This window comes from Gopherus flavomarginatus, chromosome 14 (genome assembly GCF_025201925.1).
Source record: "Gopherus flavomarginatus isolate rGopFla2 chromosome 14, rGopFla2.mat.asm, whole genome shotgun sequence".
In the NCBI taxonomy this organism is placed as follows: Eukaryota; Metazoa; Chordata; order Testudines; family Testudinidae; genus Gopherus; species Gopherus flavomarginatus.
The window spans coordinates 39,329,585-39,344,214 of record NC_066630.1 but is presented as its reverse complement, the minus strand read 5'-3'; the positions used below and the strand labels follow the sequence as shown (position 1 = coordinate 39,344,214).

Genomic DNA, 14,630 nt, shown 5'->3' with positions numbered 1-14,630 from the left:
CAGGAAGGACAGGTCAGGTCAGAGGTGCGGAGTAGCACCTCGTTGATTTCATAGAAATGAAAAAGAAATGTTTTGAACTGACAGGACCTACCAACTGCAAATCCTAACAATACACCTCTACCCCGATATAACGCTGTCCTCGGGAGCCAAAAAATCTTACTGCGTTATAGGTGAAACCGTGTTATATCGCACTTGCTTTGATCCACCAGAGAGCGCAGCCCCCGCACCCCGAGCACTGCTTTACCGTGTTGTATCCGAATTCATGTTATATCGGGTCGCGTTAAATCGGGGTAGAGGTGTACACATATACTAGTGGCCTCCTGATGAGGAAAAGGGATAGCATAATGTTGTAGGAGACCAGAGAGGCAACCATCTCCAACAATGCAGCGATAACAGGTGACTTCAGTTCTGCATACGTGTCACGTCTGTCACAATGGAACAAGAATTAAAGAAGCAACCACTCACCATTACAAATCATTGCTTCTTGGAACAGCTAGTTTTACACCAGAAGAGGAGAGGCTATTCTTCCATTAGTCCTAAGCAACACACAGGACTGCATATTTCTTGAAGTGGCAATTATATTATTTAACTATCAGTAAAATCAACATCCTCAGGGAAAGGATCGTAAAATTGTAGGAAGATGGAAAGTATGATCCGATTGACTAGCTGTGGTTCTCCTTTTTAAGCCAAAAGGAAGGAATTAAAAAACCACGGTTTGAGCATGTAAACGAATTCTACGACCATAACCACAAGAGGCACGCGGAGCTCTCACTGAAAAGGAGGCAAGAGAAGAATAAAGGACACGCTTAACTGGTAAGGTTGGAGAGATTACCTGAACCAAACAGGTTACCTTCTAACAGTGGATATCCAGCCCAAGGGAAGCAATGGACAAACAGAACATAAAACTGTAACAGCTAAAATGGAAAGTCAGAGGAATAATAGGGAATTTGAAGAGCAAACACCCAGCGACATAAGAACAATAAATTCTTGAAGTGTATTAGAAGCAAGAAGTCCTGTTGACCACCAGAGGTAAAGAAAGCAATTAAGGGGGTAGGAACATTGCAGACAAGCTAAAGGATTTATTTGCATCAGTCTTCACCATAGATGACGTTAAGAACATAAGAACGGCGATACTGGGCCAGACCAAAGGTCCATCTAGCCCAGCATCCTATCTTCCAACAATCACCGATGCTGGGTGCTTCAGAGGGAATGAACAGAACAGGTTATCATCAAGTGATCCTTTCCCTGTCGCTTATTCCCAGCCTCTGGCAAACAGAGGCTAGGGACACTACCCTGCCCATTCTGGCTAACAGCCATTGATGGACCTATCCTCCATGAATGTATCTAGTTCTTTTTTGACCCTGTTATAGTCTTGGCCTTCACAACATCCTCTGGAAAAGAGTTCCACAGGTTGACTGTATGTTGTGTGAAGAAATACTTCCTTTTATTTGTTTTAAACCTGCTGGCTATTAATTTCATTTAGTGATGCCTAGTTCTTATGTTATGAGAAGCAGTAAATAACACTTCCTTATTTACTTTCTCTACACCAGTCATGATTTTATAGACCTCAGTCATATCCCCCCTTAGTCATCTCTTTTCCAAGATGAAAAGTTCCAATCTTATTAATCTCTCCTCATACGAAAGCTGTTCTATAGCCCTAATCATTTTTGTTGCCCTTTTCTGAACCTTTTCCAATTCCAATATTTTTTTTTGAGATGGGGCAACTACATCTGTACACCGTATTCAAGATGTGGGTGTACCATGGATTTATATAGAGGCAATATGATAATTTCTGTTTTATTATCTATCCCTTTCTTAACGATGTCCAACATTCTGTTCACTTTTTTGACTGCTGCTGCATAGTGAGTGGATATTTTCAGAGAACTACCCACAATCCAAATATCTCTTTCTTGAGTGGTAACAGCTAATTCAGACCCCATTATTTTATATGAAGAGTTGGGATTATGTTTTCCAATGTGCATTACTTTGCATATATCAACACTGAATTTCATCTGCCATTCTGTTGCCCAATCACCTAATTTTGAGAGATCCTTTCATACCTCTTCGCAGTCTGCCTGGGACTTAACTATCTTGAGTAGTTTTGTATGTTGGGGAGTTACCTATTCTTTTTAAGTAATAAATATTAAGTTATCAAAAGAGGAGGTTCTGAAACAACAATTACAGAGCAGCGAGTCACCAGGACCAGACAGTATTAATCCAGGAAAGAGGAATGTGCTTCTGAGGTACTACCAAAATTATGCAATATCCTAAAAACTAGTAGCTTATACCAGAAGACTGCAGAGGAACAAACATTATACCTATCTTGAAAAATAGTACTGGAGGAGATCCTATGAATTATAGGCTTAGGAGCCTTAATTCAGTGCAAGGAAAACTGGTTAAAACTACACATAAGGAGAATTATAAAACCACATAAATAACACATGGTAGAGATGGCACAGCTTCAGCTGCAAATGACAGTCTGTGTCTGAACTATTTTTACTTTTGTTATGTGGATAAAGAACTAGTTTACAAGATATAAAAACAAAATTGACAAAGAAGCAAATTACATAGTCACGAGGTGAGAGGCAACTACTCATGCTTAAGAACTTGGCTGAGTGAGAAAGATTCTCAGGAGTAGGAACAGATGGTCAATTTTCAATACTGAAAGTGATCACTAGGATATCTCAAGGTTCTGTACTAGAACAGGTGTTTAATATTTATTATCTGGAATAATGGGAGAGCAATGAGATGGCTAAAGTTTCAGATAAAGATATATAGGTCAATCAAGACTAGAAAATTCAGATTGAATTGAACACTTAAAATTCAGTCTTACAATGAAAAGATATGCGCATTGGATGGAATAATCTGAATTATTCATACACTTTACTGGGCTGTAAACTAATGGTAATCATCCAGAAAAAAGACTCGTGTGTCACTGCAAACAGCTCAATCTGCAGCATCAGTCAAAAGAAGCAAACAAAACATTTAGATGCAGGAAGAATGAGAGAAAATAAAACTGAAGATCTCACAATGACATGTCATAAATCAACACTTCCTCCCTTGGGATACTGTGCTCACTCTGGTCTCCCTGTCACAAAGCTACAGCAGAAATAGGAGTGGTGGAAATGACGAGAGGCTGAAAAGTTGTCTGTATAAGGAAGATAGAAAAGACTGGGGCTTATTAGTTTAGGTCAGAGGTCCCCAACACAGTGTCTGTGGGTGCCACGGCACCTGCCAGGGCGTCTAAGTGCGCTCACGTACTGGCCAGCGGACGAACATCCGCCGAAATGCCACCGAATTTCAGTGGCATTTCGGGGGTGATGCCTCTGGATGACACCGCTCATTGGCAGCATTTCGGTGGATGCTCGTCCACTGCCACGGTCCTCCGTGGCTCATCGTCTGGTGCTCGCCAGATGAAAAAAGTTAGGGACCACTGGTTTAGGCTATATCTACACTATGCACCTTTCAGCGACACAGCCGTGCCGCTAAAAGGTGCACAGTGCAGCCGCTCTTTGTTGGCAGGAGATTCAAAGAGGATGAGATATGTATAACAAAAACATCCAGAGTTAGAGCAGACAGATTTAATAATATTTAGGGATCAAACCCACCCTGCTTCAGCCTATAGATCATGCACTAACTGCTCTGAGTTGGGAAGAAATGTCTCTTCCATGCAGATTACATAATTGTCTGTTGTTATAGAGTTTCTTCCACCTTCTTCCTCTGAAGTACCTGGAACTGGCCATTGTTTGAGACAGGATGCCGGACTAGATGGTCTGATCCAGTATTGCAGTTCATAAGATGGAAGAATAGATCTCAGGACCTCCTGGATCCCAGACCTCCTGGACTAAGAGATAGTGTGGGGAAGAACTCAGAAGCCACTGTTGCCCTTCTTTCACTAGAACCTAGATGGCCCTGAACCTTGTGGAAATTATTCTTTACAGGTTCTGGATGATTCCAGGGACTATAGTTTGTAATTACATGTGTGCAATGCAATCACTTATCTTCCGAACACTGCTCTGAAAGAGGAATTAATTGTATTTCAGATACAAAGTATACATTTTCAGATCCTCATAACTTGGCCAATCTGCAATCAGTTCTCACAGGAACACTTAACTTCTCTTTGAGGGAGGGCTATCTGCATATCAATCATCAGCCCTTGATCCCCAGCCATCTCAGCACTAAGGCACAGAGAAATTTAAGAGTGTGTGTGCGTACGTGTACACAGCACATTTTTACCTCAGTCTCCTCTCATTCAAATGACTGAATGTTATTTGCTCAAGCTTATATATTCAATGACCACGTGTGGTAGACACCAAGCCTAGAAAATTTCAGCCCATAAAGTGAAAGTTTCAGAAAGTTACAATCAATCAAAACAGGAGGCTAGGCTAGAAATTGTTATACAACCTTAACTATAGCAGGTCACAATCATCAGCTGCTAGAACACTCACTGAGAAAAAATAGCAGAGTTAAGGTTGCTGCCACCCAGTGGAGCCTTCTGCTCTTAATATCTTTCCCCAAAGAGATAAGAAAAAACAACCCCCAAATTTAGAGCTCTGCATACAAAAGCAGCACTATTAAGGTGCTGTTTCACACACAAGACAAACACATCTCCCTCCAGCTCCTAGATGCACCATTCATTCTTCTGGGAGCCGAGCATATTTACTTAAACTACACAGAAATTATTGTAAGAAAGCCCCTAATGCATGGTTAGTCTTTAACAGCGATTATGCCGCTGGAAACAGTAGGAGAGGTAACTTGTGTGCAGCGTGATCTGTCAGCCAGTAGCAATCACTCCCCATATCAAGTAAGGAGTTCTTATTTATTATTTGTATTGCAGTAGCAGAAACACAAACAAGGGAACCCAGGCAGACACATCATATCTTGCCACAGCACTCTTACTGAAGGCATATCAGAACTCACAGAAATCGTCTTGACCACTCACCACACAAAAGACCAGCTTCCTCCAAGACACAAATGACTTCCTCCACAAACTCCACATCATTAACAGCCTCCTCAGAACACCATCCTCACCGCCAGGAATGCCACTTCCCTAAACACCAGCATCCCTCAAAATGACAGCATCGCTGCCTGCCTCAAACATTTACAAGACAATGGACATCCCTCAGATAGCACCAAGATACATGGCCGAACTCATCTATTTCATCCTAACCCATAACAATTTTACATTCAACAAACACTTTGTCAAAACCAGGGGAACAGCCATGATGGCTAGGATGGCTCCCCAATATATCAACCTCTTCTTGGGTTCTTCTTGAGGAAGAATTTCTGGACAAATGCACCATGAAACCAATGATATACCTGAGACACACTGACGATATTTTCATCCTCTGGACAGATGGCTTAAACTCGCTCATAGATTTCCATCATAATTCCAACAATCACCGCCAGTCCACTAAACTCTCTCTGAAACATTCCCACACCAGCATCAACTTCCTGGACACTCCCACCAGCTTCAACAATGGAACTCTACAGACAATTATATACAGGAAACTCACAGATCACCACACTTACCTTCATAGATCCCCAAGTACACCAAGAAATCTTATCTACAGACAGTTGCTAAGATACCACAGAATATGCTCCAAGGAGAAAATCTGGGATATATACCCTAACACACTTAAAAACACCTTCATCAAATGAGGATGCTCCACCAGAGAAGTAGATTGCATCCTGGAACGGGCCATCTGAATACCTTGAGAGAACCTGCTTCGGTACAGAAATAAAACCCCTTCCAGCCACACACACCTAGTTGTCATCTACCACCCCACACTGGAACCTATACAGGATATTATCAAACAACTATAACCCATCCTTGATGAGGACCCTATCCTGAAAGGAAGAATCCTAAATTCATACTTTTGGCCTTCAAACAACACCAACTCTCCAAGCTCATCATCAGAAGCAAGCTCCCCACAGACCAGAACACATCAACTCAAAGCAGCACCAGGTGCTCCCAGAACAACAGCTACAAAACCTGCAGACAAATCATCACTGCTACAATGATCAACACCTCACAATACACCTTTCAAGATCCGTGGGCCCTGCACATGCCTATCACAACACCTGGGGTACCCCATCCAGTGCACGTCCCTCAATCTGCTGGCAATGCCCCTACTTATACAGCCCAAAATGGACGGAAGAATCCCATTCACTGTTACAGACTAGGGTCCAAATGGCTAGGAAGCAGTTCTGCAGAAAAGGACCTAGGGGTTACAGTGGACAAGAAGCTGGATATGAGTCAGCAGTGTGCCCTTGTTGCCAAGAAGGCTAATGGCATTTTGGGCTGTATAAGTAGGGGGATTGCCAGCAGATCGAGGGATGTGATCATTCCCCTCTATTCGACATTGGTGAGGCCTCATCTGGAGTACTGTGTCCAGTTTTGGGCCCCACACTACAAGAAGGATGTGGAAAAATTGGAAAGAGTCCAGCGGAGGGCAACACAAATGATTAGGGGGCTGGAGCACATGATTTATGAAGAGAGGCTGAGGGAACTGGGATTGTTTAGTCTGCAGAAGAGAAGAATGAGGGGGGATTTGATAGCTGCTTTCAACTACCTGAAAGGGGGTTCCAAAGAGGATGGATCTAGACTGTTCTCAGTGGTACCTGATGACAGAACAAGGAGTAATGGTCTCAAGTTGCAGTGGGGGAGATTTAGGCTGGATATTAGGAAAACCTTTTTCACTCAGAGAGTGGTGAAGCACTGGAATGGGTTACCTAGGGAGGTGGTGAAATCCCCTTCCTTAGAGGTTTTTAAGGTCAGGCTAGACAAAGCCCTGGCTGGGATGATTTAGTTGGGAATTGGTCCTGCATTGAGCAGGGGGTTGGATTAGATGACCTCCTGAGGTTCCTTCCAACCCTGATATTCTATGATTCTATGAAAATGCCATTAGCCTTTTTGGCAACAAGGGCATGCTGTTGACTCATATCCAGCTTCTCATCCACTGTAATCCCCAGGTCCTTTTCTGCAGAACTGCTGCCTAGCCTCTTGGTCCCTAGTCGGTAACAGTGTCCTTGTGGAACCTCATCAGATTTCTTTTGGCCCAATCCTCTAATTTGTCTAGGTCCCTCTGTATCCTATCCCTACCCTCCAGCGTATCTACCACTCCTCCCAGTTTAGTGTCATCTGCAAACTTGCTGAACTGGCCCCATGACCGACCCTTGGGGCACTCCGCTTGAAACTGGCTGCCAACTAGACATGGAGCCATTGATCACTACCCATTGAGCCCGACGATCTAACCAGCTTTCTATCCACCTTATAGTCCATTCATCCAGCCCATACTTCCTTAACTTGCCGGCAAGAATATTGTGGGAGACATATCAAAAACTTTGCTAAAGTCAAGGAATAACACATCCACTGCTTTCCCCTCATCCACAGACCCAGTTATCTCCTCATAGAAGGCAATTAGGTTAGTCAGGCATGACTTGCCCTTGGTGAATCCATGCTGACTGTTCCTGATCACTTTCCTCTCCTCTAAGTGCTTCAGAATCGATTCCTTGAGGACCTGCTCCATGAGTTTTCCAGGGACTGAGGTGAGGCTGACTGGCCTGTAGTTCCCCGGATCCTCCTTCTTCCCTTTTTTAAAGATGGGCACTACATTAGCCTTTTTCCTGTCATCCGGGACCTCCCCCAACCACCATGAGTTTTCAAAGATAATGGCCAATGGCTCTGCAATCACCTCCGCCAACTCCTGTAGCACCCTCGGATGCAGCGCATCCGGCCCCATGGACTTGTGCTCATCCAGCTTTTCTAAATAGTCCTGAACCACTTTTTTTTCCACAGAGGGCTGGTCACCTTCTCCCCACACTGTGCTGACCTGGTCTGTGAAGACAGAGGCTGTTTGTACTGCTAAAACGCATGTGCACCCGCTGTTTGTCGGGAGGACAAAACACTTCCACTCTCAACAAGCACCACATTAGCTCTCCTGCCGACAAAATGCTGCTCAAACTGCTTGTCATCGGTAAAACTTCTGTCTTTCGGGGAGGTGTTTTTTTTTTTTAACACCTCTCACAAAAGTTCCGTTTTTCACTTGTCAGTTTAGACAAAGCCTTAGTATGAGCCCTTCAAATGAAGACATATTCCAGAAAACCAGTCACACGATTATTTAACTGTTGCAGTATGTGATAGACTCAGGGAATTGCTCTGACAGAAGGACATCCCCTCGCCTACCAATGCTGGAGGAGCATTATTCCCTGGTTCAAGCCCTGGCTGTACTTAGGGGAAAGCTATCTCCCAGGTGTCAAACCAGCCCACCTCCTTGCTAGACGGGGGAGAGGGTTATCCCCTGGGTATTGACTTAATCTGACTCCTTGCTGTGTGGCGGCTTTAGTCTCAGGGCAAGAAGACAGTCTGGCGTTTTGCTGTAAGGGGTGGGTGGGTTTGTGTGTCCGTCCCTCAGGGTAATGAGCCAACCTGCCTGTGGGAGGGGTGCTCAAGGGAATGGTTTCTACCTGTGTAATGAACTGGTCTGATGCATGTCTGTATTTCTCCAGCACAGCTGTAGGGACAGGCTCCTCATACTCAAACTGTGGGTTGTAAGTATAACAAGACTGGAAGAACTTCTCTCTCTCCTTGTCAACGTTCAAAGGCCTAAGGGCCACCAGCAGGCAAGGACTCCTCCTGCTGACGCTGATCTCCTCAACCTTTGGCCTGGCAATATGAGGCAGGGAAGCTGCACTGCGGATTTGTGCACGTGCCCGGCCGCTACTATTCACAGTGCAGGTGCTCTCGCTACGGCGCATCCAGCTGCAGGGGCTTGGGCAGGCAGAGCAGGTTTCCGACAGCCGCCTGACCTCAGGCCTTGCTTCTGAGACCTTGGAGCACTTGAGCCTAGGAGGCATTTTGAGCTTTTGGCCCAGGTGGGTAGGGTCTGAATCTGGAGATGGCGAAGGGGAGAGGTAGGAATAGAGTCGCAGCCCATTGTGTTCAGAGAACTTTTTCCCACCCCTCTCACGCTGGGGGCTGGCGCTCAGGACATTGCGATGCCGCTCATACGACTGCGTCCCCGAGTCCAGCACCATCTTCCTTGACCAAAATCCTTGTCGAGATTACATCAGACCAGGCGCTCTCCTCTCATCTCAGCCTTGTACCTACAGACACACACAAAGAGATGCAGGAACTGCACAAATAACCTCAAAAGAGAAGTCTCCTAGACACCAGGATGCTGTAACTGTGATGACAGCATAGTTATGAGGAACAAAATACCTCTCTTCTTCCCGAGTAGGTTGGCTCTTACCTACATCTGCAGGTAAATTCTCCACATCCAGAAGTTCAGTAACCCCAGACGCGGAGGCGAGCCCACCCCAGCCACCAACTCTCCAGAAGAGATTAGACCAAAAAGCACCAGGTGATTGACAGCCTCACCTTCATTTTCTCACTCAAAATTGCAACTTTGGATCTAAGGTTTTATTTGCTTGTTATGTACCAAGAGGTCATTTCCACAGTCAGCGCAAGTATATGCACAGCTTGTGCACCAATCTAGTTTCTAAATGAACCTCATTAAATCAGTGCAAACCATGCCCCCAGCCCCACTGAGGGTTTAAGTGTCCACAGAAAAGATTTGCTGATTTAATTAAATCGGTGCACACACTGCACAGATACAAGCCCTAAGTGTGAGTTATGGGAGTGGAGAAAATGTGCTTTTCCTATTGTTAAAAAAACCTCAGTATTTCAATATAACTAGAGCTAACTTGGCCCTGACAGAGTTCTCAATGAGGAGCATGGATTTGGTTTGGTTTAAAGGAAAAATTAAGAATAGAATAAAACAAAACTATAAGGTGCAGATGTCTGCCTTACTGCAGTGTTAAGATTGCGGAGTTAAAACCAAGTCAGGAAGTGCAGACGTTACAGTTCTCGCATTAATGAGAACTGTACAATGGCATGCCATAACATTTTTATATGCAGTGCGGTTGTAGCCACGTCAGTCCCAGGATATTAGCAAGACAAGGTGGGTGAGGTAATATCTTCACTAGACCAACTTCTGCTAGTGAGAGAGAGAAGCTTTGGAGCTTACGCAGAGCTCTTCTTCAGGTCTAGTTAACTTATTTCAGGTCTAGGTGACCTGAAGAAGAGCTCTGTGTAAGCTCTGAAGATTGTCTCTCTCTCACCAACAGAAGTCGATCCAATACAAGGTATTACCTCACCCATCTTGTCTCTCTAATTACATTTTTAGCCAGGCATGCAATTCTGCACTTATGCAAACAGACATTCTCCATGCAATGTTACATCACACATATGGCGCATGTGAGGTCACGCTATGTGGAGGACACTGTTCTTTTCTCCAAAACAGCATCCTTCATGCACACTCAGGGGCCAGACATAGTCATCCCACAGGCACAGCTTTCCTGGGGCATGCAATGCATGCCTTGCATATGTGCCACTGGAACTATATGCACTGAGAGGGCATTTCCCAGTCTTGTTTTCTTGCACAATGGGTAACTAACATCCCTCACCCAGGCTGTGTGGACACTTGGGGCAGCAAGCGGACTGAGGAACTCCTGCTTCTTTCACAGAATGGTCCTGCTGCCACTCATTTTGTACTTTGCCCCAGAAAAGAGTAGCCTAAAGTATGCTGGGAAGCTGATCAGGCAGCTGCTGCTAGGAGAACAGCCTGTGAAGAAGTACTGGAGGGCGGAGGCTTTTTTTGTGATGATGGAGATGTGCAAAATGTTAGGGTGAGTTAAGGACAGGAACAAATGAAATAACTGTTCAGGTCACGCCGTCAGCAATCAAAGGTCAGGAAAGGTCAGAATGAAGTTTACCCGAGGACCCTTAATGCTCCCCCCTCCCCTTACGATACAGTCTTTCCCTGCACCGTCCCACACGTGTAGTTCCCAAGCCTGTGGGGCAGCCCCCCTGGGCGCAGGCTGGTGTATGGGGCTGCAAGCCTGGCAGACGGGCCTGGGGGAAGGGGACCGCCGTGCGGCAGGGGGCGCTGCGGGGGTGGCGGAAGGCACTGGGGGGGGGGGGCGCTGCAGGGCGAGCACCGGGCGGGGTCGGGGATGGCGGGAAGGCGCGAGGCACAAAGGCCTGTCACGTGCTTGCCAGGGCCCGCGCGGACCCGCCCCGAGATCACAGGCCCCGCCCCGCCCCTAGGCCGCCATGCTCCGCCTCCCCCTCCCGCCAGGGGGCGCCACAGCGCGCGCGCGGAGCCCTGGCACAGCCGCCCCCCGCCTCCTCCCTCGCACGGAGCCGGCCGCGCCCACCGCGCGGGAGACGGGCTGGGGCAGCCGCACGGGTGGGAGCGAGACTCAGTCCGACCCCAGGGCCCGGCCCCACCACCCCGCTCACGGCCCAGCCCCGCGTCTCACCCCGGCCAGGCCTCGCGCAGCCCGCAGCCCTCCGACATCCCGGCCCCCCTCACCGCCTCCAGCCAATGGCGGGCCGACCTCGAGTGGAGACCCAATGGGAGCGACTCAGGGGGAGATCGCCCCGCCCCTCATTCCCATTGGCCAGGCACATCTGCGGGGCTCCCCCTCCCACCGGGGCCGCGCGAGACGCTTGTGCTGCGGAGGGGGGCTGGGGCGCGCGCTTCTGCCCCTTGCTTCAGTGTGCGCGCGCCTGTCCCCGGGGCCTCCTGAGGGGAGGGGCGGCAGCCCCCTCCCAGAGACCCTGCCTAGCCCTGTATGGAGCCTATAGGCTCTATGCAGCCTGGAGCCCCAACCCAGCCTAGCCCCTCTATAAGCCTCTATAGACACTATGCACTTGGCCTGTAGCCTGTATGCCAGGAGAACACGCTTTCCAGTCCACTGTGTGTCAGCAGGATGGTAAACAACAGCTGCTAAAGTTGGATGTTTTTAGGCTGCAAGTCTGGATAACTTTTCTTCAAGAGTTTTAAAAGAGCTGGCTGAGGCGCTCACTGCTCCAGTCATGTTGCTTTCCAATAAGTCTTGGAAAACCAGGGAAATTCCAAAAGACTGGAAGAAAGCTAATGTTGTGCCAATATTTCAAAAGAGTAGATGGGATGACCGGGGTAATTATAGGCCTGCTGGTCTGACCTTGATCCTAGGCAATATAATGGAGCGGCTGATACAGGACTTGAACCCCCCACCGCCCCGCTTGCTTGCAACACAAAGGAAAGGCTGTGAATCTCAAGACAACTTTCTGTCTGTAGCTAGACACTTGAATCTGAGTGGGGCAGAAAAAAGACCTGAAACCCTCTCCCCTGGCTGAGGCATCATTGCCTCAAGCCTGATGCTGTGACTATAGGAGCAAGCTCATGGCCAACCTTCACTGGGAAAGCAAAGGCAGCGTTGAGCCCTGCGGTTGCTGAGCCCTCAATTGAGTGTGGGAAGACACAGGCAGTGAAGGGGTATTGCCAAACATGGTTGTTCTATCCACAGGTAAGAGAAGCCCCATAGAAGGGTAAAGCAGCTGGAAGGCTGTTGCTGGTAATGGACACATGGTCACAGTGTGGTCAGGGCCATAGTGGATTCTCTTAACCAAGAGACTTTGAATCACAGCCCATCCAGGGGTGGGGAGGACTCTGTCCTGGGGGTAAGAACAACATATTAACCCCAAAATGGGAACTGGGTCCCTTGCATATACACAGCCTGGGGTTGGAACACAACTCCAGAGGGGGCCTGCCAATGTGGGGGCTGCTCTGCATCACCAGAGCCACAGACATATGGCTGGGTGAAGACCTACCTTGCAGAGGGACAAATCTACACTGATCCCCCCTTCCCCCACAAATGCTCAAGGGGTTATTTCCTACCCCAAGCAAGGGATAAGATAAGAACACTCCAGTATACAGCCAAGATGGCTGACACATGCAGGAATGTGGGTTTACTGACCTCCTCGCTCCCTGGCAGATGAGTACAAGGAGGCAGTGGCAGGACTCCATCCCAGTTTCAAACCCAATGGTTTTGGGGTGGCAAAAGGATGAAAACTCCACATGTGCGTCCTGGTGGTGCCATCTAACAGACCAGACCTAAGGGAGGATGTGAAACTGCTCTGGATTGTGTATTGGAAGTTTGATTGATTAGAAACTGTGCTGTAAGAATAATGAAAGTGCCTGGTAGGACAGCTACCAAGGGATTGGAAATACAGTGTTTCCAACTCTCATTATTTTGTCATGTGTCTCATGATAATTATTGTTTTCCTTAAAGCCCCACCTCCTGAGGTCAAGTGGAGATGTGATGAATCCAGCCTTCATTCTTAAAGAAAAAGTAAGTTTCTAGCCCTCGTGGCGGTAGAGAAAGCTTCCAAATGTGACCCCAGTGCACCCTAAAGGCTCAAAAAGCAAGAGGCAATAAGAAGAACACCGAAGCTATTATTTTTACATAATCTCATGATTTTAAAGCCAATCTCATGATTTTTTGTGCACCTGACTCATGATTTTTAACATTTGGCAATACTAGAAATAGGCTGTGGCATCTATGAATGTTTGTGTGTTCAAACTTCCCCAGCTCACTGGTTAAAGTGACCCTGCTCAGTTCAGTCTTGAAGGGGGAAGAGATATGACAAAGTGGGAATTTCTGGTAATATTTTTATAAATAGTATGTGTGCCTCAGTTTCCCTCTATGTTGCATTGCTACCCAGTGGGTGTGAAACGGCCAACACTGCTCTTGGAACAGCACAGGAGGCAGGAGGTGTGAGTGTCACCTCGCTGTCTCTGGAATGAAGAGAGTCATTGAAGAACTGGCTCAATTCAGGGGTCCAACAAGACAGAGAGACGCCCCAAGGACTGAATGATCAACATCTAACACAGGAAACCCAGCAGGTGGAGCTTGGGAACTGAGCTGGAGAGAAGGGTGTCAGAAGGCTGGAATTGGGGTGGCCGTTTTGGAGGGACTCAGGAACAAGTACAGAGACTAGCACCAGAGATGAGCCCACCGCAGCTTGGCTGGCCCATCGTGGCGCTGGCTTAGGCAGGGTGGACTATGGCTTAACTCCTGCCTATCTGAGCTAACCCCAGTGCGTTCAGGTTCTGTAGCCAGGTGACCAGTCAGTGGTACCCTGGTTTGGAGAGGCTGCCTGTGTCGCTGTGAATACTTACTGACAGCACTGCACCCTGATGGGGGACAGCACAGATCTCCCGCAGGAGTCTGGCTGAGCTGGATTCGGTGTAGGGAGCCACGAAGAGAGACGGGGTCACTGGTGCCGACAGCCCAGTCTCTCCGTCTTGGAGGGCACAGGCCTGCCCCGGTGGAACGGTGTGGGGCCTTGGGGCCTGGCCCACTACAGAGGCACTCCCAGCAGACTGGTTACAGGCTGGGGCATAGACCAGACCCAGGGACCTCATGACAGGCTAGGCTAAGGAGCTTGGCTGAAGCTGGAAAATCAATTTCCCCCAAGCTTGTAAGAGGGGGCTTGCATGTGAAGAGTGGAAGACACCCCCCCACAGCCCAGAAGAAAGCCCCTAAGGTGTGGATGCTGGACCTTAAAACTCACAACGTTTGGCATGGGTCAAGGGAATAGTTACAGAGCTGCACAGGGAGTTCTTGGCAGGAGATAGAAAGAGACGCACAGGCTCCTAGCAGTGGGATGGGAGCCCGGTTTAGGTGCGGGACGCCCTAAGGTGAGAGCATGCTGACCTGCATGGGGAGCGAGACCAGCCTTGCACTGCAGGAGAAGGACCCTGGATGCCTCTAGACTAGAGGACTGTGACCCC

At 47.7% G+C, this 14,630-nt stretch overlaps 1 protein-coding gene across 4 annotated transcripts in view; it reads right to left on the bottom strand.

Annotated features, from left to right (window-relative positions):
• The window catches only part of MATCAP1 (microtubule associated tyrosine carboxypeptidase 1), a 54,479-nt gene extending 43,091 nt beyond the window's left edge, over positions 1–11,388 (bottom strand). Inside the window, exons 1-3 of one of the 4 annotated variants that reach the window (XM_050923173.1) lie at positions 11,329–11,383; positions 10,471–10,641; positions 8,470–9,108 (exon numbers count right to left, since the gene is read on the bottom strand). In XM_050923173.1, the coding sequence (XP_050779130.1) occupies positions 8,470–9,039 (570 nt within the window). In that variant the 5' untranslated portion in view covers positions 9,040–9,108; positions 10,471–10,641; positions 11,329–11,383. Of the gene's footprint in view, positions 1–4,942; positions 6,921–8,469; positions 9,109–9,254; positions 10,014–10,470; positions 10,642–11,328 lie in introns of those variants that run through there. The other 3 variants (XM_050923172.1, XM_050923174.1, XM_050923176.1) reach the window with 3 other exon arrangements.
• Between the last annotated feature and the right edge of the window lie 3,242 nt (positions 11,389–14,630).